The sequence below is a fragment of the Sinohyriopsis cumingii genome, chromosome 10 (assembly GCF_028554795.1).
Source record: "Sinohyriopsis cumingii isolate HCF-2022 chromosome 10, ASM2855479v2, whole genome shotgun sequence".
Lineage (NCBI taxonomy): Eukaryota > Metazoa > Mollusca > Bivalvia > Unionida > Unionidae > Sinohyriopsis > Sinohyriopsis cumingii.
The window spans coordinates 110,644,818-110,666,399 of NC_142970.1; the positions used below are offsets into that span (position 1 = coordinate 110,644,818).

Sequence of the window (21,582 nt, forward strand, 5' to 3'; positions counted from 1 at the left end):
TGACTGGGGTGCTGATAGAAAAGTCATACTCAATTTATATAGAACGTTTATACGGTCCAAACTGGACTATGGTTGCGTTGTGTATGGTTCAGCCAGAATATCATATTTGAAAATGCTTGACGCAATTCATCATCAGGGAATACGACTGGCTCTGGAGCATTTAAAACATCCCCTTGTGAAAACCTACTAGCTGAAGCGAATGAACCACCGTTATCGTGTCGTAGAGAAATGCTTTCTGCACAGTATGCTCTCAAATTAAAATCAAACCCTCTGAAATCTGCTTTTTCGGCTGTCTTTCAACGCAAATACAAAACCTTATACCAAAATAAACCAAACGCCATATCTTCCTTTGGCATTAGAATATCATCCAGCCTTGACAGTACAAAAATTGATCTTTCTAAAATTCAGAAAACGTCCATCTCCGAAACACCACCCTGGCTACTTAGACAACCAAAAGTACTTTTTACGCTACACGATGGAAAATCTGAGACAAACTTTTCCACAACTGTTATCAAGAACTCCTCACCGAATTTAAAAACTACACAAGAATTTATACCGACGGATCAAAGGATGAGGAAAAGGCTGCTGCAGACTTCGCTTGTGGAAATCACACAACGCAAGTTCGCTTACCAAATGGAACAACAATTTTTTCAGCCGAAATCAGATCAATAGACCTTGTTCTGCAACATATGGCAAGCAAACGTGTTTTGAACAGTATCATCTTCTCCGACTCACTATCAGTACTTTAGTCACTACACAATAGAAAACTGGAGAATCCATTATTGAAAAACATACTCGTCAAAAATACCGAGATGAGTGTCTCTCACGATATAATATACTGTTGGTTACCTAGCCATATTGGCTAGGTAAAGGTAACGAAAAAGCTGATCGCGCTGCTAAAATGGCACTTACTCTAAAACCATCTGATTTTAAAATACCGTATACAGATTTTAAACCTAGTATCAGAAAGTCCTTACGTCAGAAGTGGCAGGCATCATGGAATGATGCTATAAATAACAAACTTCAAGCAATCAAGCCAACTCTAGGAGAATGGACTCCTTCCTACAGAACCATTCGTAGGGAGGAGGTAGTCATTGCAAGAATCCGAATTGGTCATACTTACATCACCCACTCCCAGATACTAAAAGGTGAAGACTCACCAGAGTGCGTTTCTTGCAATGAACCATTCACTGTCAAGCACTTTATGATAGAGTGTTTTGTCCTGCAACCTACGCGCGATCGTTATTACATAGTGCATGACACGAAAGAACTTTCTGATACTATAAACATCACTCGTATTATAGAGTTCCTGAAAGCAGTAAATATTTACTCTAAATTCTAACTTTTATGCGATCACCTTGTGCAGTTTTATGCAATATATATTACATACCGTTCCATTTTAATACCTTTTCATCATTTTTCATTAACATAGAATAATTACATCCCCGTTGATCGGGAAGCTTTATTTTGCACCGCTACCATCTTGCCGTTTTAATTTCAACTATGTTTTTTATATCGCTGGTCAATATGAGATGTTTTATAATTTTGAAAAGATTATACACATAACATTTTGTTTGGCGCTAAATAGCCTTACAGTGCTGATGCGCCGTTAAAAGTAATCAATCAATCAATCAGGTTACCATCAACCTTTCGAGCCTAGTACGTCGCCACTTTTGTGTTTCAAATGGATGAATATTTCAATGTAAACATGACAGATGGACATATTAATGCCACCAAACATTAATTCACTTATTATCAATGTTCTCTTTTATCTTTATTATTATTATTATTTTTATATTATTATTATTATTATTATTATTATTATTATTATTATTATTATTATTATTTATGTTGTTATTGTGCTGCAGATTCCTGTCCATTTGGAAATTATCCTGGGATAGTGGCAGATGGACTAAGATGCACACAACTGGTTGCAAATTCCATCACTTACTGTAAAAACTATGCAGGTTCATGCTGTGAGTCGTGTAATAATACTGGCACCACTGGTGAGTGTGTAAGGTGAAAATTTAGATTTATAAAGCATATCAAAATGATTTAAACTGCTCAGGATACAAATCAATCACGGGCTGTTACGAGTTTATGCATTTAGAATACGTAACAGAAAAGTTTGAAAGACAAGCTTTGTAAAATTGAACTCATAATGTATTTGTCTAGAATACAAAGTGAAAAAGAGAAAAGAAAACAACTAACGGTATTTCGAATTAACTCCCAAATTAATCCAAAAATTACAGACAAAAGTCCTAATAATATAAAGTCCTGAATACAGCTCAGCCCAGGTGCCGAAGAAATCTAAAACTGAAGGTGATGACGTGTCTATCATAGTTTATTAATTACTGGTGTCTTTTGTTGAATCACAGTAATATAATTCCAGGTTTAAATATACTATAAATTCCAGTGAATTTCTTCATCCAATAATTTTATCATGGCACTTTTGTATTTCCAGAGAATATAATCATGAATTCAACAAGTTTGAACTAAATAGAGAGATATAGATAGATAGATAGACACATAAATAGCGAGAGAGAGGGACAGAAGGACAGACAGACAAACAAAGTGAATTTTGTTCTACTAAATACATTCAGAAGTTTCTGGCATCAACCTATCTCCTTTTCGTTGCTTAAATAGAAACATATGTAATCTAACGTAAGCATCGAAATTGTTCAATCTCATTTTGAAATTGGCATACACAAGGGTTGTGTATCTCCATGCTAGTAATATGTTTGTACCATGAATACAAAAGACCGCGCCTTTAGCTTGTGTCATCTTTGTCATCAACATATGATTCTAACGAGTATATATATATATATATATATATATATATATATATATATATATATATATATATATATATATATATATATATATATATATATATATATATATATATATATATATATATATATGTGTGTGTGTGTGTGTGTGTGTGTGTGTGTGTGTGTGTGTGTCTGTGTGAGTGTGTTTGTGTGTGTGTGTAATCCATTATTGTCTAATTTTCAATAAGCACTTTTCTCCATTATGAATGATGCTATTCAGACGCATTCTTTTCTCAAACATGTTATGGTATTTGAGGTAGAAACGCGCGTTACGCTCTTTAAAATGAGGCATCATAAATAGTGTAATCTGAGACGAGTACTACATCATCACTGTTGCTAAAATAATTTGCTTTTTTTTGTTTCTTTTTGATTTAGAAACGTCGATTTTTTACAAATTAAGCTTGTTTTGAAACTAATAAGGCCAAAAAGTGCGTTGAATATCGGTCAAAATTTGACACACGTAAGGCTGTTTCATCAAATAATAGAGCTTGACGACGAGTAATAGAATCAATTGATAAAATCAAAATACAAAAACGTTGACGGATTTAGAGTAGATTTTGATGCTTTCACATTCATTTACTTAATAATTAAAGACTATGTACTGATGGGATGAAAAAGTTGTAATACATTTTAATGTACTCTCCTTGAAGTAAATTAATTTTAATTGTAGCTTTAAAGCAGTGGAAACACCAATTCATGTCTTGGATAATGGGATCACGTGGGTCATCTCAAAGCAGTATAGATGTTTATGTTGTAACATATATCCCTCTGTGTCTCTCTGCCTTTATCGTTCTCTCGTAAGATAACAAAATAAAAGGACGAACCCTTTACCTGTTAATGCATATGGTACATATGTACTTGTCTCAAATTCACTCACAGTGCAAGTTTGACATTAATAAGTGGAGCAGTATAGGATTATTAGTATGAACAAGACACATCTGCTCAAAATCTGAGTTGGGCAATGTAAACCCGTATATCGTCAACTGAACGGTATGAAAGTACATACAAGCTTGAACAGGTTCTAACTCCTGCCTCTTTTCAAAAACATAATGTCATTTATCAAAAGGATAAACAAAACCTACTTTAAAATAACTAAATATGGCTCACTGGGCCTAAAATGAAATAACAGTATCAAAGAATAATCTGCAAGTTAAACTTGGTTCCGAGAATTTTATCTCTTGGTAGCATAAAACTCAAGGACTGCTCTTTTAATTTTAGACTGGGGATGGGTTATTTAATCCCCCAAACTACAAAACGCCCAGGCGTAAGACAGCTTGAAATGAATCCTTCTCTGATTTGTGGGAGAAAAAACAACTTATTATATCCAATTGCATTAGCTGAAAAGAAAGAATTATCATGATGTAATAGAGACAACAAATTCCGATTTTGATAACAAATTCCAAGGTATCCTCTTCCCCTCTGCTAAACATTGATATTTGGTATTTGAGCAGAGTTTCGTTTTCACAATTTATACAACATTTGTAGATGCATGACTGCTTTGGAAGCTATGAGACGATACATTAATTGAAACATATAACAATGAAAATTTCTTGAAGATTCGATAACATCCGAAGAAGTGATATTGAATAAGGTGTCGAAATTATGTTTCTCACCTGGTGTTCACGAGGACCAAGATACACACACTTGTATGTAGATTGTGACATAATCAACATTTCCGCCAATCATGTGATTAAACTTTTACCAAATTAATTTGAGGGGATGTGAACAATGTATCATCTGCCTGGTTGTTAGGGTGTTTTAATGGTTGCAACAGAAGCTATTAAAATAAACTTGACTAAAATACTCATGGCATCTTTAAGTAAAGATAGGTAATTCTTTACTCATTACACTAATGCAGAACATATAGCAAATGAATACCATATGAAACTGAATGAATGCTAAACTTATTACAAAAACTATGTTCATGTGAAGCGTTTGTAAAATTAATCGAAAGTTATTTTAAGACAGAATCTTCAAACAAAATAGACTATCCGCATTATCTTCATTTTTATGCATCCTTAAGACTATATCATAGCCACATGCACCAAAACTTTATGACAATTTCATGTCACAAGTAGCTATGCTTTACTATTTCACTCAAAGATGGCACTAAAGTAATGAGATGTGAGATGACCTCGATGCTTGAAGTAACAAGACTACCATATACTACATCATTTGCCCATCTTTTGTCATCTTCACTACAAATGTCCCTGATTTGAGAGTTACAAGCAAACAAGCTGTATGATTAAGTGCGGAGCTGGATAAATATTCATCATAAAGTATGAAGTAGTTAAAAATGGATAGTCTAGATAACGCAGGAGGTCAATGACTTCCCTTGCTTTGACCTTAACATTGAGCACAGAGGGTATACCTATGAATACATGAGTACTCGTAAGTCCAGATATACAGCAGACTAAACTACCCTAAACTACTTTCATTGGTTCACATATTATACCTTCACGTCGACCAAGGCTGCTGATTTATATTTTCGATGAATGTGACCTTAAAGCTTGAGACTGAAGAAATGTATGGCTATGGTATCTCTAATTATTGTATATAACTAACAGAAGAATAATTAAAATATATACAGTAGTATGGTATGCAACAAACCATCTAGTCACGATATATACATGGGCAGAGGTTTATTTAATCTCTCCAACTGTCACAACGTTATGGACTGGACAAGCAAATATTAACAGAAGAAAGTTGCAAACATGCATAAATAGGTTTAATAAGTTCACATTACACCACAAGTCTTCTTGCCTCGATCTTGACCTAGAGAAATAACATAGAACATGGTATGCACCACAGTCTCCATATCAGTAAATCAGCATACACACATTCTTCTTAATATCTAAAACCAGTTTAAAGCAAAAGCCTGGATACAAAAATTCGAATGCCAGAACATTTAAAATAGAGTGATCAAAGTGCCATATGAAACACTGACAGATTATCATGCTCATAATCACATTCCTTTTCATCTTTCTACAAGATTTACCCAACATATGTTATTATTTATGTTTAATTTGTATTCTGTGCGTGATCTTTCTTCATAATTGAGGAAACAGTCCCTGTGTGTACCTGCTTTCTCTCATTTTTGTAAGTTGCAAATAGGTTGTATACTGACATTTTAGTCTTATATATATATACATATATATACATATACATATATATATATATATCTATATATATATATATATATATATATATATATATATATATATATATATATATATATATATATATATATAATTTTCTGATAAACACAATTATGTGTGTTCCTCCTTTAAGTTATATATATATATATATATATATATATATATATATATATATATATATATTCAAATTAGTATTAACCGGAATCACTAAAGGATTGATAATATTCTTAGCCTGTAAAATTAATTTTTAATCATAATGAATTCATGCAAGAATATTTTGGATTAAATTATTATGATTCATCAATTATCGCATCACCACACCCAAGGACATTGACCTATTATCATTTAGCAGACTACAAACACACTAGCACATTTAATATCGGAATTTATTTGAAATACAAGAGGAATTCAGATTGAACATCATATATTGGACTTAGGACGATTCCGGATTTAATTCACAAAACTCTTTTAAATTTTCATTACTTATTCTAAGAAAATAAATTAGTTGTTGTATTGTAGAAGACGTGTTAGTTCTCCCTCATTTTGTTACTTAGTTTAAGACTCTCTCTCTCTCTCTCTCTCTCTCTCTCTCTCTCTCTCTCTCTCTCTATATATATATATATATATATATATATATATATATGGTTTCATGCTCAACAGTTCATGTTTTTATTATTCTTGTATTAGTTCTTTTGTTTTAAATAAAATATTATTTATTTCAAATTCTTGACTTACCATGTATGCTTGTTAGGGAGTAGTTCTTGGAGCTAGACTTGTCACTGGAAGGACAATAGATCTCGCAGAGATGTTATGTATTTCAGAGAAAGAATTTGTTGTTGAATGTCTACTTAATAACAGGACATGCTTCTAGAACTATCATTAATCCTACTACTACTTAGTACTTTTCTTCTTCTTTTTGTTCTTCTTCTTCTTCTTCTTTTTCTTCTTCTTCTTTTCCTTTTTCTTCTTTTTCTTTTTCTTCTTCATCTTCTTTTTCTTCTTCTTCTTATAATCATACTGATATTAATAATAATAATAATAATAATAATAATAATAATAATCATATTATTATTATTATTATTATTATTATTATCCGTAGCCATTTGAACTATTTGTTCAAAAATATAAAGTTGCAAGTGCTGCACGATCTAGTGACAGACTTCCATGTGTGCATGTATTGGAAATACAATATATTTACATCAGCTAATTATTTCTAAACTGAGCGACTATTGTATGATGCAAAGCTAGATGTAAATAGTTTTGATTTCAACTTAAAGTGACTTTCTTATTCCAGGCGTCATGGTTTAATGATTTCGGAATCATAGTATGTGATTAGACGTAAAATAACCACTACACATTAAAGTAAAAGTGGATGCTGTTATTGAAATCATTTGTACACCTTACGCTTACAGAACCGTGAATATATTTTGAAATGATTTATGGATCAGTACATGAACTATGAGGTATTTTATAGTTATCGTTACAATGGCAAATATTATAATATATTGCTCCCAAACTATGTCCTTGTCGTCTAATATAAGTATATTAAATTTGATAGATTCTAAAAGCATCATTTGTCCATCTCATTTTGATCTTTCAGTGAACAAATGTACACCTGGTACGTCCTATTATTCTGGGTCTATATGTATTCCTTGCACTGCTGGCACGTACCAACCTAGTTATGGACAAACAACATGTATTAAGTGCCCCATTGGCACATACCAACCCAATATGTCATCAACAGAATGCAGTCAATGCAGCCCTGGCTCATATCAGAAAGAAATAGGCGCATCTTCCTGTGTATTATGCGCGGTTGGAAGCTATCAACCAGACCCAGGGAAATCTGAGTGCATCCTTTGCCCTGGCGGTACCTATCAATGGCAAAACGGTTCACAAAGTTGTATCAAGTGCAATCCTGGGTCATATCAGAATACAACTGGAGGATCAATATGTATTCCTTGCGCAGAAGGATATTATAATTCCATCAATGGCACTAAAGCATGCAGACGATGTGAGATCGGAACGTTTCAAAATTCATCCGGTCAAACGTACTGTTTTCTTTGTCCAAAAGAATACACGACAGAACAGGAAGGTGAGCGGTCTGAACGGGCATGTTTTCAAGGTAACAATTTTTAACAATTGATTTGTGTTAATTTTATATAAATCCTTGTTTTGTTACGTAATATATGACCGCATTATAAAATCTCGTTAAGGAACAATGTGTGCATTAGACGTAATCACATTGCCTATCTATACTATATGTTATTGATCATTTGTAAACCGTACGGTTACAGAACCGTGAATATATTTTGGAATGATTTTAATGGATGAGTACATGAATTATGAGCTATTTTATAGTAATATTTACAATGGCTAATGTTATATTATATTCTCCAAAACTTTGTCCTTGTCGTCTAATATAAATATATTAAATTTGATACATTCTAAAAGCATTATTCGTCCGCCTCATTTCGATCTTTGAACACAAAATTTATATATATATATATATATATATATATATATATATATATATATATATATATATATATATATATATATATATATATATATATGCCTGGAGACAGCCGGAAAAAGACAAACATTTTCCATAATACATTCTAAAATACATCCGTACTATACTTTGTCTGAGCTTAATGCATATTATTACGCAACAATCTGTAGGGTCCGTGACATGGCTACCACTTTCAAATATCTATGTATCTATCTATCTATCTCTGTCTCGCTGTCTCTCTCTCTCTCTCTCTCTCTCTCTCTCTCTCTCTGTCTTACATCTTTGTCAGTGTCGGTTCCAGTCCAGGCTTCGCCATTCTGGAGATGTGACAAACCTTGCCAGTAGCTTGTCGGTCGACTGTTCTTCGCGGAGATTTCCCTGGATCATCCTGTACCAAAATATACTGGCTATCAGTCATTCGTGTGCTGACACTTGTCGTTATTATATATATATAAATATACCAATATAATCTGAAGTTGCCTCAGTTTTAAATATTTTATTGCGACTTGTTCAATTTTGCTAACGGCGATTTTATTTTCTAGGGCTAATATAAATAACCCTGATTGAGTTTATTGATTTTTGGATTTAGCAGGTTCTTGGTAATATCCACCTTATCTGATATCGCCACTGCTCTATGTCTGCTTAATATTCCTCGAGCTAATTATATGAATGGTTTTGTTTGAGTTGTATGTTGCACACTTACCCTTTCACCGGATTGTTTTATTTCGTTAGGCGCCAGTAACAAACAACCTCCTAGAAATCACACTAAACTTTTCATACGTTAAGGTCTCCGTCAATCACTCACGTGTTCCTTTTTTCTTTAGTTGTCTGCCATTTTGCAAAGCATGTAGATGAGTCACAAAATCATAATACACCATTGTTTCAATGTTTGATTATATATCCGAGATCGTAACGGAACTTTATCAATGGTGGTACTCACAATCACTCATATCGCATTTTAATACCAGTCGAATTAAATTAAGCCTTTTAGTAGACATTCATCATTGATCTAGAATAAACATATAAAGTTCTAACGACAATTAGCGTCTTAGTTTTTGGAAGCAAGAAAATTGCACATTGATATAGTTGGGGTTACCCGTGGTATATCAATATTTTGATTATTACAATCCTTTAATAAGCATGACTAATGTGCTGGACAAAGTATATTTAATCCCACCGCTGAAAATCGAATAATTTTGAGCAACATCAGTAATGTTCACCAGCTGGGTTTCACTTTTTACAGGGTATTGTCCAGAATACACATATGCCAAAAATGTCTCAATGTTCACCATCAGCATCACCATTCCACCAACAAGAATAGGTCAAACAGGATACAGCTGGAACAGATGTAACAATGGTAAATATCGAGGATAGTCATGAAAAGAGGGTTAAATAAATACAAAGTTTACGATATTCGAAAAGAACTAAAATGCTTCAAACATAAAATGACAGAACGAAACATATTTAATGTTTTGAATATGTATTTGTATTGAACTGGACTGCAAGTCTAGTAAATCAGTATTCGAAATAACGAGAAATAGTCCAGGTTGAGATTGATTTAGAAATGATCATCTTTTTGGACGCAATATAGTCACTGTCAATCACAATAATGTTGATGAAATAGGTAAATGTGTTTAATAAACTCATCCGAGCTGAAACAAGTTGAGTTATAAGTCACAAGTACTTGAGGACAACCTTAACTATGAAAGTAACGATGCATTGAGTCAGAGTAGTGTTCGAGATTAAAAGTCAGGTAAGCTGAAAGAAATTTGATATAAATGAAAGGCCGAGATTTATAAAATATTGCTAGCAAGTTTCTAGTTAAAGAAAATTATAGAAATGTTACCTCCTCTGAAAAGAACATAAGGACTCTTTCATCGCTGCCTGTTTTTTTATTGTTCGCTTCGACATCTGCAAAAATTTATTCTAGGTCCATAAATAATATTTAAAGTACTAATCTTAAGAACTAATAATAAAGCAAGATTACTTCTCGAGCTTCTATGAAACAACCAAAGCATGAAATGATACAAGACTATGAAATTTCATTTTCCCTATTACAGTTTGAAAAGTGTAATATTTCTGAAGATAAAAATGCTAACATAAATTTTCACTTCTGATGATAACTGTATGCCTAAAGACTCCATCAACTCATCAAAGATCCTTTAAAACGTACAAACCTTTTTGCAAATACTCCAATATTATTATTGTTTCCTCTTATGTACTCTCTTTTTTGAAGCCCTTAATGGTAGCATACTCTCTGCATTTTTAAATCGTATTTAACACCACAAAAATAAAGCTGTTAAAATTGTTCCAGATTCAAGCAAAGCCCTTGTCTCTGCATTCTGCCAAAATATTTCGAGAACTGAAGTCAAATGGACAGAAGTGAAGATGCTAGAAGAATGCGTTCTAGGTCAACTGGGACCAACGTCACCGATATCGGCCCAACTTCTTAATATTTCAAAGGTCTGACAACAGAAAAATACATAATCTGCGAATATTTAATATAAAACAATAACGTTTAGTTTTTTACTTGCAATCAAAAACATTTGGTAATTTACTCCAGAATGGCAATTTTCTCCGCACGATGGTATGTGATTAAATAACTGGTTTGGAAAATCATAGCACGATGCATGCAGTATAATTCATCATCGTTTATTATAAGTTTCAGAAACTTCATACTATCATTTTAAGTAGTGATATCCCCGCAAACTGCTGCCACAAAAAAAGACTTTCATTGATTTAGTTCCAGGTGCTATTAAAAGTGATAAACTATTTTGATTTTGTATTAACAAATATATAATTAAGGGTTTCTCTGTAATATACTGGTTATGGATGCATTATTTAATAATTATCTGAGTAATTATAATAAACTGGTGCCTTCTTTGAACAAAATTATTTAATGTGCAAATGTTTATCTTGGCCGAGATAAATATTGTAATTAATACACTTTATTGCAATTTATTTTCCATGCATTACAAAAATGTTATTTTTAAAAGGTTTTACTAGTTATAACAAATGGTTGATGTAATTATTTTCTCATTAGATGATACAGTTACCATTAACATTACCGTAGTAATTGATATTTGTCGAGGACTATGTAACTTATTAAATGTTCCTAGACTTGATGATGTTGTATATGTTCAAATATGGGACGATGTTTGTTTCATCGAAAGTAATACTTTCAACATGCTTGTAGTCGTGCCATAATAAAAAAACGTTAGTCGAATGAATCTTGTGTAAAGTTAAACGACACGCCAATAAAGACAAAGATCATAATATGTTAATCAAAACACCAGTTAATTGATTATTGAGAATAGGTCACATAAACGGACATAATCTTCTAGCAGCTACTGAAGTAATTATCATCAAAATAACAGATTCATTGCCTTTTAAAAGAAGTATAGGAATAAAGCTGAATATCGAGAAGTCATGTTGGTAATTGTAGAGGCCAAAATGTGTCAACATATTTATATAAATGAAAATACCGTTTATATAACATTTATTTTTTCAGACGAACGTGAACGAAAACAATCTTCTTAACGTTCTCCAAGAAACTAACACACTTATCCAGTTACAAGAAAATTTGACACATGTTGACTTTGGATATCTTGCAGACATTCTTGGCAAAGTGAACACGGTGGACAACATTTCAGAACAGGTGAATGGTCTTTTCCTTCTTGGTCGCGAAAGTAATTTTTGTTCATACAAACACAAAAACATGCTGTTTATGGCTTCATGCATGTATTAAACTAAGCACCTAAATAAAGTTCAATTTTTAATTCATATTAGTATACGCATGATAATGAGGGCTAAGTAGAGTTTATATATACTGCCAACCTGCCGCAAGGGTTGCACCCGTGGTGCAGTCTTGATTTGTTAATAATAACATTTTCATGTTCATTTACATTTTACAAAATGCAGAAATATCCCTCTGTTATCAAACCACCTGTCACACCGTCAATTCTTACTTGGAAGATCTAATATTTAGATAGGTCATGCGGAAGTTAGGCACATCAATTCATTTTGAAAGGAGATTCCAGGAAAATTGTATATTTCCCTTACCTTTAACATTGTTAATGCTTGATAAATCAAAGGGTTTTGCAAAACATAACATAGTACACCGGTTTTCTTGGCATGATATATCAATTGCAGAGGCTTATACATATCTATCCAATTGTCAAACACTGGTCTAATTGAGTGTGTGAGTATCTAGAATGATCATAAATGTATCTTTGTAGCATTCAGATGACTATAACATTATTGGATCATTATATACGGAATCCTGAATCTAAATCACTATTACAAAGATCATGTCTCCTGCAGCAAAACTAAGTTACATTTAAAAACTTTGAAAAATTTTGTCCAATTTGTTTACAATCTTTAAGACATTAGAAGAATTGATTGTATCATATGAATCAATCACGTAGTTTAATCAGAACAAAATATAAATACACATGGTGCATTTGAATTCGAGGTTAGGATAAAAATACAGGAAATGATTTTCAGTGCCATATTTATAATAAGATTAAAGGAACTTCAAAAGGTCACACGAAACTATGGTCTTAATCTATGTAACAGAAGGAAACGAAACGAACAAGTTTACTAAAATCAACAAATACTTTTTTTCACTAGATTACGAAGTGAAAAATCAAACGACACAGTATTATGAACTAAAACCCAACTGATCTATTATATCACATTAACAAAATTGTGGAATGTTCCCAATTAATTCCAGAAGTCCTGACTGTCTTCATTTATCATAAAGTTATAATCCAGCGTGCCTTTGAATAAATTCACACAAATCCAAAATAAATGTGTTAATCCAGTCAGTTAGCGCATTGAGTAACTTCAATGAATGATTTAAATAATTTCTATCTAATTATATCTGAACAGAGCTACACAGTCTGATACATTTCCCATAGCATGATCTGAAACAGAAATGAATAACTGTTTATCGAATTCTTGATATACATATTTCACTTGCATTAAGATACAATGTAATTTCCTTAGGAAAAACCCAGGTCTTGAGCTCAAATTCAAGTAAAATATTTTTTTAAAATGACAAAAATCAGGCATGCAAAACTCTCTCCCCTCAATGACAGACAAATGTCATGAATAACCTAACAATATATAACAATAGAAAAATCGTTTCTTTGAAATATTAACTCTCTCGATAGTATTTGAAAGATAAAAAACAGGGAGAAGAGAGAGAGAGAATTTGATCCTTGCCTTCTAAAGCAATTTCGCAATTGTTGTGACAGATATTCATTGAAGCCCTCCTTACGTTTGCACTAATGTGGTGGTGGTAGTGCCGTAAAACGCACTTAAAGATCAGCTGACCCGAAAATATGTTGCGCTTTGCCGAGCATTTGTATTAAGCGTTTTAAAATATTATACCACATAACAAAGAAGAAAGAAGAAGAGCGAAATAAGTCGGATAAAATTTACATGCGTTTTGCCACTTTCACATATAATTTGTTGACGTTAAGATAAATGCATGCCCAGTTTATCCGCTTCTTAGAACTACGTAGACTATTTGTCTAATAATCAAAGATGTTGATCTCTATATGTTTAATTTGCGGACAGAAGGCATATAAAGATAGCAATACAAGCCATGTGACTAATAGTTAATATAAGTTGCTTATACTAGTCAGTCAGGAATTCACATGACACGAATATTAAGGCCGATGTGTTTTCTGAACAATTCGCCTCGAAATGTCGTAAATTGTGACTGCAATTGAGAAATCACAATTGACTTATATATGGAGACAATTCTATACGTACATAAAGTAGCCATATTCGGGAAAAAACATTACAATCGAAAAGGTGCAAAGACCAGTTGTGTCAAGGAACGGTTTATTGGAAAGAAACCTACAATTTATTTCACTCTTTTTTAAATACAGGTCCTAAATGCGACATTAGAGACGATTGATATACTGATAGCGTCGAATTCATCCACAAATAATATTGCACAAATATCAGCTGGAGATGCAAATAGGTAAGAATTTTATTTTGCGTTCCTAGTCGTAAAAGTTTGTTCAAGCTTCAACCACTCCAACAAGACCTTAAATCTTATTTTAAAACATAACAATGTGTTTTGATTCATTGCATGTAATTCTTTAATCTGTTTTTTCTTGTTTGTTAATGTTAAACATACACTTTCGTTGAAACATGTAGTTGTGAAGTTCAAAAGTAATACATGCGCACAAAAATAACTAAAGATCATTCATCTATAAGTAATCGTTAAAGTTATGATAATTTCGTCGAGATTCAAAACAAAACTAGTTTAATAATTTTAACTCTGAAAGAATGAGATTCAAATATATGGAATCAAAGCATAAACAGGCCCAATGTACAACAAACATGAAAAATTGGGATTGCTATATCTTTTTCTCTTTCTAAATCTAGAATGAAAATTGGAAAACAATAAAAAATAATTAAGAATAAATCTAGGTGACTGATAGTTTGTATATCATAGTTAAAAATAAATGTTACAAACTACCGATTAAGCCAGACAAGGATGAAAAATGGCGAAGATTTATTTGCCTTTGTATTGAATTTAAACGTTCTGAGTGAGGTCACACACATATTTAACAGATTTATCATGAGACGCAACACAATTGACATATGATATGGAGATTACGTATATCTGGTTACATGTTTAAATAGGGAAAAACTGTTTGCAAGGCTAGCTGTGCCGAAGAAAAAATATTCCAGAGAAAACAAGTTTCTATTAAAGAACTCAAGGATACAAATCTATAATTCAATATTTTACGAACAAATGCAGATTATCAAATAAGATTTAATGTTGTTGTTGTTGCTGTTGTTGTGGGTTTTAGCGCATTTTTTAGCACACGATAGGCTATACATGGCGGCCAGTATTAATAGTATAGGAAGAACCCAGAAAAACCCCGGAAAGAACCACCGACCCACGATAAGCTACTGGCAAGCTTTCTCACATGACATGCCCACATTGGCTGAATCTTAGAATGGAACCACCGCAGAGAGAGGTGAGATGGCAGTGATCCGTAACGAAGAGCGCTTTAGACCACTCGACCACTCGGGGCCCCATTTAATGATGATGACATTGAAATTATCAGCATCAGCCGCGATCGAACCGGGTAGTATGAAGAAGAATGAATCATGTATTTTAATTACATATAATGAAACTGAAATAAAACCGTAACATAAGTGAAATAAAACCTTGTACACTTGGAAAGGAACAAATTGTATTTTTGACTTAAGTAAATACAGAAATGTATATTCGTCTAAATTCACCGAACAATTTTAAAATCTAGCAAATGTTAAAAAACTAATATTCAACTATTCAACAGCAATAGATTTGTAGTTATGAAAAAAGGCATGGTGTGATAGTAACATATGCAATTAGGAAGTTAAACAGCAATATCGACATGACAAACTCACCGATAAGTGAGAACAAAAAAAGGATGAAGAACATATTCTGACTAACAAGATACACAAATTGAAACAAAAGTATTATCAGAAAGAAGAAACCATTAAAGCAATAACGTCTTGGAGTAACTGGAGGTAGATATAGATGAAATGGAGAAAACTTTCCAGGAAGAAAGGAAGCAATTTAGTGGAAAAGTGATGCTAGAAAAATGAACTGCTAGAAACAAGAACATATATATATATATATATATATATATATATATATATATATATATATATATATATATATATATATAAAAAGCAGAAATGTATATTTTTCCAGTAACAATATTCTATAATCTTATGTCTGACCTCATGTTATAATTACCATTTTCTAGAAGTTACATTAGCTAATGGAAAATAATCTCCTGGAAGGCTCATAATGTTTAGAAAATAAAATCTTAGTTATAGTTAGAAGTCTCTTACTAACATTTAAATATAAAACGTGTAGTAAACAAGAGGTAGACCCTGAAATTAGTAAGGATTTTGCAAAGTTCGACACACAGATTGGGTCCAACATGTTTACTATAAATGCAAAATGAATAATTCTGACCAGGTGGAAAATGAACTTAATTTTGGACAAAGACAGCTCTAACGTTCAATGTCACATTATCAATAGCATATAATGAAATAGAAAATAAATAAAAACACTAATTAACAAATAATGCAAATTAAATAATATAATCATATATATTACCCTGTCAATGATATTAACGAAGCATGGATTGTTTAATTACTAATTGTTATATAACCTTCAGAATGCAAACAAATAAAGTAAAAATGGAATGATAGTAAATATTAAGAACTCAAAATATATAATCCTCTAGAATAATGAAATAGGAAAAATGGTTTACATAGCGATTCATGAAAATGTCAACTCCATCTGATAAGTCTGTATGTGTTTGAAATCTAAATCTTTTCCGAGTATTTCGACCAGATACTATATCACTAAATTGCTCTAATATTTATGATTGTCTAGTGTATTATCCATGTATTCTTTCAACGAATCTGTTCATTACAATGTTAATAGCCGTACCAGCAATTGCACAAGAGTACCATACAGACGTTGAAGATCAGGATGAAATACAAAAATGGTATCTTCATAGATCATCGTTGTGTGCCTGTAACATAATTTACATATAAAGTAAATAATCAACTTATATTTAACAGTTCCTACCAATTTCGGGTTTTCATTGCTTTACGAAAAATATAAAAAACACTCATACAGAAATTATCTGAGCTTAATACGTATTTGAAAGATAATAAGACATATAGTGAAAAGTTTAGCAATCAAGTTTTAGCTGCTAGTGAAAAGCGTATTAACGAAAGATCAAATGTCTTAGCTCGGATTGGTGACAACAGAAAGAACGGACCACAACTGGATGACTATAACAGTTTAAACTGTTAAAGAGATCTATCTATCTATCTATCGAAGTATATATATATATATATATATATATATATATATATATATATATATATATATATATATATATATATATATATATGGATAAACGATTAACACTATCGGCAGTGTGGTGTGTGATGTGGTATTGATGGTAAACACAAAAGATAAAACGGCTGGAACAATATATATCTGATAAAGACAGTAATTTGCAACGGTCATATATGCTGCAAAACCCCCGAAACCCCAAGGGACAAATGTATTGCATTCAGTGGATGTATTGAAAGAGTTAAACGAAATTATCGCTGATATTCACAACTGAAATCAACACTCCACTATGTATACAAAGTGTTGTTTCAGGTGTCAAAATTGATAGATTAAAAGAGGATATAGATGCAAACAAAAGAAAGTTTGAGGAAAAAAGCAAGCCAATATACATGCGTGTATATATCTGTATCATTATTCTTTTGTGCCAATCCAGGATGATATTAAATTACACCTGGATTCACGATATTAAGTTTCAGTTGTTAAGAAACAAACAATATCTGAATTTACAGCTACGTTTGAGTTCCATATCGTAATAATTGCATTTAACCACATACATTTGCCAAAATATGTGGATGCCACATTACATACGATCTATACATAACAAAAATATGACAGTTAGTTAAACAGCCAGGCTTATATAATCTGTCCCTCAACTTCTTTATTTATTGTATACTATGAAGTGGACCTTATATTGACGTTTACATTGGATTTTATATCCAACATATTTGATACTCATTTGAAATTATAAACGACCTGACCCGAGATGGGTATCATTTCCGAGTAGGCGAATCTCTTGCAATACTATAGGAGAGGAGAACATTTTAATAATCATATTGAAACTACGAAGTGGCTGTCACCATGTAAACACAACTATGGCATACTCATGTAATTTCATCGTTGCGCTTTTACTGCCAATGTAATTCCAGGGGAGCGAAAACTAGCAGCATTGAAGGTACAGGAAATTATAATCTGTTCAACACATTCAATCCTACGCAAAATGAATAACAAGGATTATACATCGGTACATGATGACTTACACAGAAAACCGAAGAGAATAATGCAATAAGATGAAAAATACATAAGCATAAGACTGAAGTAACATGCCTATGTGCCTCAGACAAATTAACTTTTAATATCTTTGCTATATATACGTTTAATCACCGAGAAAATAATGCGTATATTGAAAACGTAGTGTTCTTATATATCTATACGGGATTCAATAAAGCAAATATACCACAGTATAAACTGAGCAACTAGAAATGCTATAGCACTCCCAATTTCACAGCTATCTAACTGAGCTGAATTTTATGAGAAAAGTGTCCGATGCAAGCTTAGTATAAATATTCTAATCAAATTGAATCCATTTTACATTTTCCTTTGAACATTAATATCGCTTCCGTGTTCCTGTAATTTTATTTTTAAAGGATTCTAAAAATTCTGGAAGACATCACAAACAAAATTGAAGTAGGCATGTCTGAAAATCCAGTGAGGCTCATTAAGCCCAACATAGCGACGTCCGTGTGGGAACAAGTTGGTGACAGATTAATAGGGATAAAATTGTTGCCTAGTAATGAAAACTTCATAAGGAACGACTCAATAACATATCTGCATCACGAACCAGCGGACGACGAGCTACTTAATGCGGCCATTTTTATTCAGTCAGACGTATTGAAAGGTAAGTCCTTTGTATATACATGTAAATACGCTATGCACAGGAAAAACCTCTGTCTGAGTGGTGTCGAAGTGTATGCGTGAAATTATCTTGAAACACAGAGAAGAAGCAATATTCCCGTTTGATATATGTTTTTTAACTTTTGAAATGGATTCAAATTTAGAAACAATACCTATACTGTTCGCCTGGACATTCTGCTACAAATGTTTCTTTTCAAATATGATGTGCAAGAAACATTGATCTAAATAAGCCTTTCCTGCTTGTATAACTGTACAGGAAATATTTGCTTGTTTCAGAATTACCTAATTTCACGAGGCTTTGGCGTTCATATCCTTTATTCTTTTTACACACCAACCACAAACAAACGAATCATAAATCACAAAACGAATGAAACCTATGAGATACAAAACTGTAAAAACTGTATAAACACCGTGAAATTAAATTAATGCCATTTTAATATCTTGGGCAGATGCAATAACAATATTTAGTGAAGTTTTATTAATTTACAGTCATTTAAATGCGAAGTCCTAACTTTATGTTAAGGTAGGCACTATTAACGCACTTAATGTTAAAATAATAATTGAGACTGGCACAGCATACGATAAACGTTTACCTTATCCATTGCAAGTGAATACCGATCCGTCTGAAATGTTACATATTGCAGAAACAACAAACAAGCTTGGAATGACAGTAATCTGGAATGACACGCTGTTTAAAAAAGGAAGCGAGAGATATAAGGTCGTGAGCAAGATAATGGCAGCAAAGTTGCTCCAGAATGGAGTGTCCATAACACACCTTGGCAAGCATTATGTTAGAGGAGTCTTTCTTCCCTCAGAAGTAAGTTTTCTGGAAGACTTAGGTTCCATAATTTACACACACACACACACACACACACACACACACACACACACACACACACATATATATATATATATATATATATATATATATATATATATATATATATATATACATACATACAAGAAAATAGAAATAGTTAATGCATACTCTCTACTCGAATCTATCAAATAAATGTTAACTTTGCTTGTGATCAAAGTATCCCACTGCCGTATATTTTATCTGAGTTTGAACAGGTCAATTATAATATCTGCACATGTCTGTGGGATTTAGTAATTTATTTAGCGTCTTATTGTTCTTTCTTTTGAATTTATTTCCAATTCTTTGAGAATAACATATTTCCATCAGTGTACCCATTTAAAACCATAAATGATCGTTCGTTCGTTATTTGAAGTTGTTAATATTTTGCTTTAAATACAATATCTCTTGAATTGGCTTTCTTATGTATACCTGTTCTTTCATTAAAGAAAAAAAAATGTTACACAATAATGATAGCTATTCAAAGTTAAACAAGTTTTGCGACTGAAAGATACTGTCATTCCTTTTGAAATTCTGTTTTTATCTGGGCAAAGACTGATTTTCAGGAATCATTGCTTCTTCATTATGCAAATTTTCTGATAAAGATTCTCAATAACGTCTTGCATGCAAAATCTTTGCAGGAAGATAGCAGAGTCGTGTGTGGTTATTGGGACTACACATTGAATCAAAATGGCGGTGGATGGACCAGTGACGGATGCAGTCATGCGATAGAGAAGAAAAGACATGTTTGTACCTGCAACCATTTGACAAACTTTGCCATTTTGGTGGTAAGAATAATTTAGAACGTCAAAAGACAGTATGCTCTATTAGAGTAGGTGCCAAGAAAAATCTTCTAAGCAGACGTTCGATCCAATTATCATATGTTGTATAACAAATACTAGTACAAAACATCATTGTATGAGGTGTCCATGTGGGTTATGAAGAGTTCTGCTACTTTAAAAAACAAAACATGGATCTTGGTCGTACTACAATCCAAGGACTGATTATAAAACATTACAATGTTATATGTTCCCCTGGTTAATATACAATGCCTTCCTAGTATTAGCGTAATTGGATGTTGTTGGTTGTGGAACAGCATTCTAAGCTTGCCACCTCACCTAGGAATACTAAATTTCACACGTGCATATAGCAAGCAATATACTTAGGTACACCATTTAGATGCGAAAACAAGCCACACATATGCAAGTTCTCTCCATATGTTTTAAACGTTTGTGATATAAAAGCGTTAGTTTTGTCTGTGTTAAGCGGTCTGGTTAAAATGAGATACTAAATCAATGTTGCTGATTTTTTGCTTATGTTTTCATATATGATGGTTTCAAAGGACATGTTAGGTTATCAGTTTACCTATGAACTGAATTGATTTGTGTACATGTATAGCATATATCACACACATATTCATCTACGTTGCCAGCAGCTGTAACACGTAACTTATCATTTGTCAGCAAAGGAACTAGTATATGTTCCACGGTACAAATTAAGTACCTTACTTAAAAGGATAAAGGTTGCTGATTGGTTAAACTAATTATCGATAAAGACCAATAGGTTAACGAATATGTTTTCAGACGAAGTCTGCGTATAATAAATTGTACGCAATGGCGAATTCT

At 32.4% G+C, this 21,582-nt stretch overlaps 1 protein-coding gene across 1 annotated transcript in view; it reads left to right on the forward strand.

Moving 5' to 3' along the window:
- Positions 1–21,582, forward strand: part of LOC149791019 (uncharacterized) — a 68,047-nt gene that overhangs the window by 36,489 nt on the left and 9,976 nt on the right. The window contains exons 15-23 of the mRNA XM_089972892.1: positions 1,869–2,006; positions 7,593–8,114; positions 9,748–9,861; positions 10,819–10,967; positions 12,016–12,162; positions 14,408–14,502; positions 18,834–19,084; positions 19,746–19,918; positions 20,599–20,745. Of these exons, the coding sequence (XP_089829018.1) occupies positions 1,869–2,006; positions 7,593–8,114; positions 9,748–9,861; positions 10,819–10,967; positions 12,016–12,162; positions 14,408–14,502; positions 18,834–19,084; positions 19,746–19,918; positions 20,599–20,745 (1,736 nt within the window). The remainder of the gene's footprint in view (positions 1–1,868; positions 2,007–7,592; positions 8,115–9,747; positions 9,862–10,818; positions 10,968–12,015; positions 12,163–14,407; positions 14,503–18,833; positions 19,085–19,745; positions 19,919–20,598; positions 20,746–21,582) is intronic.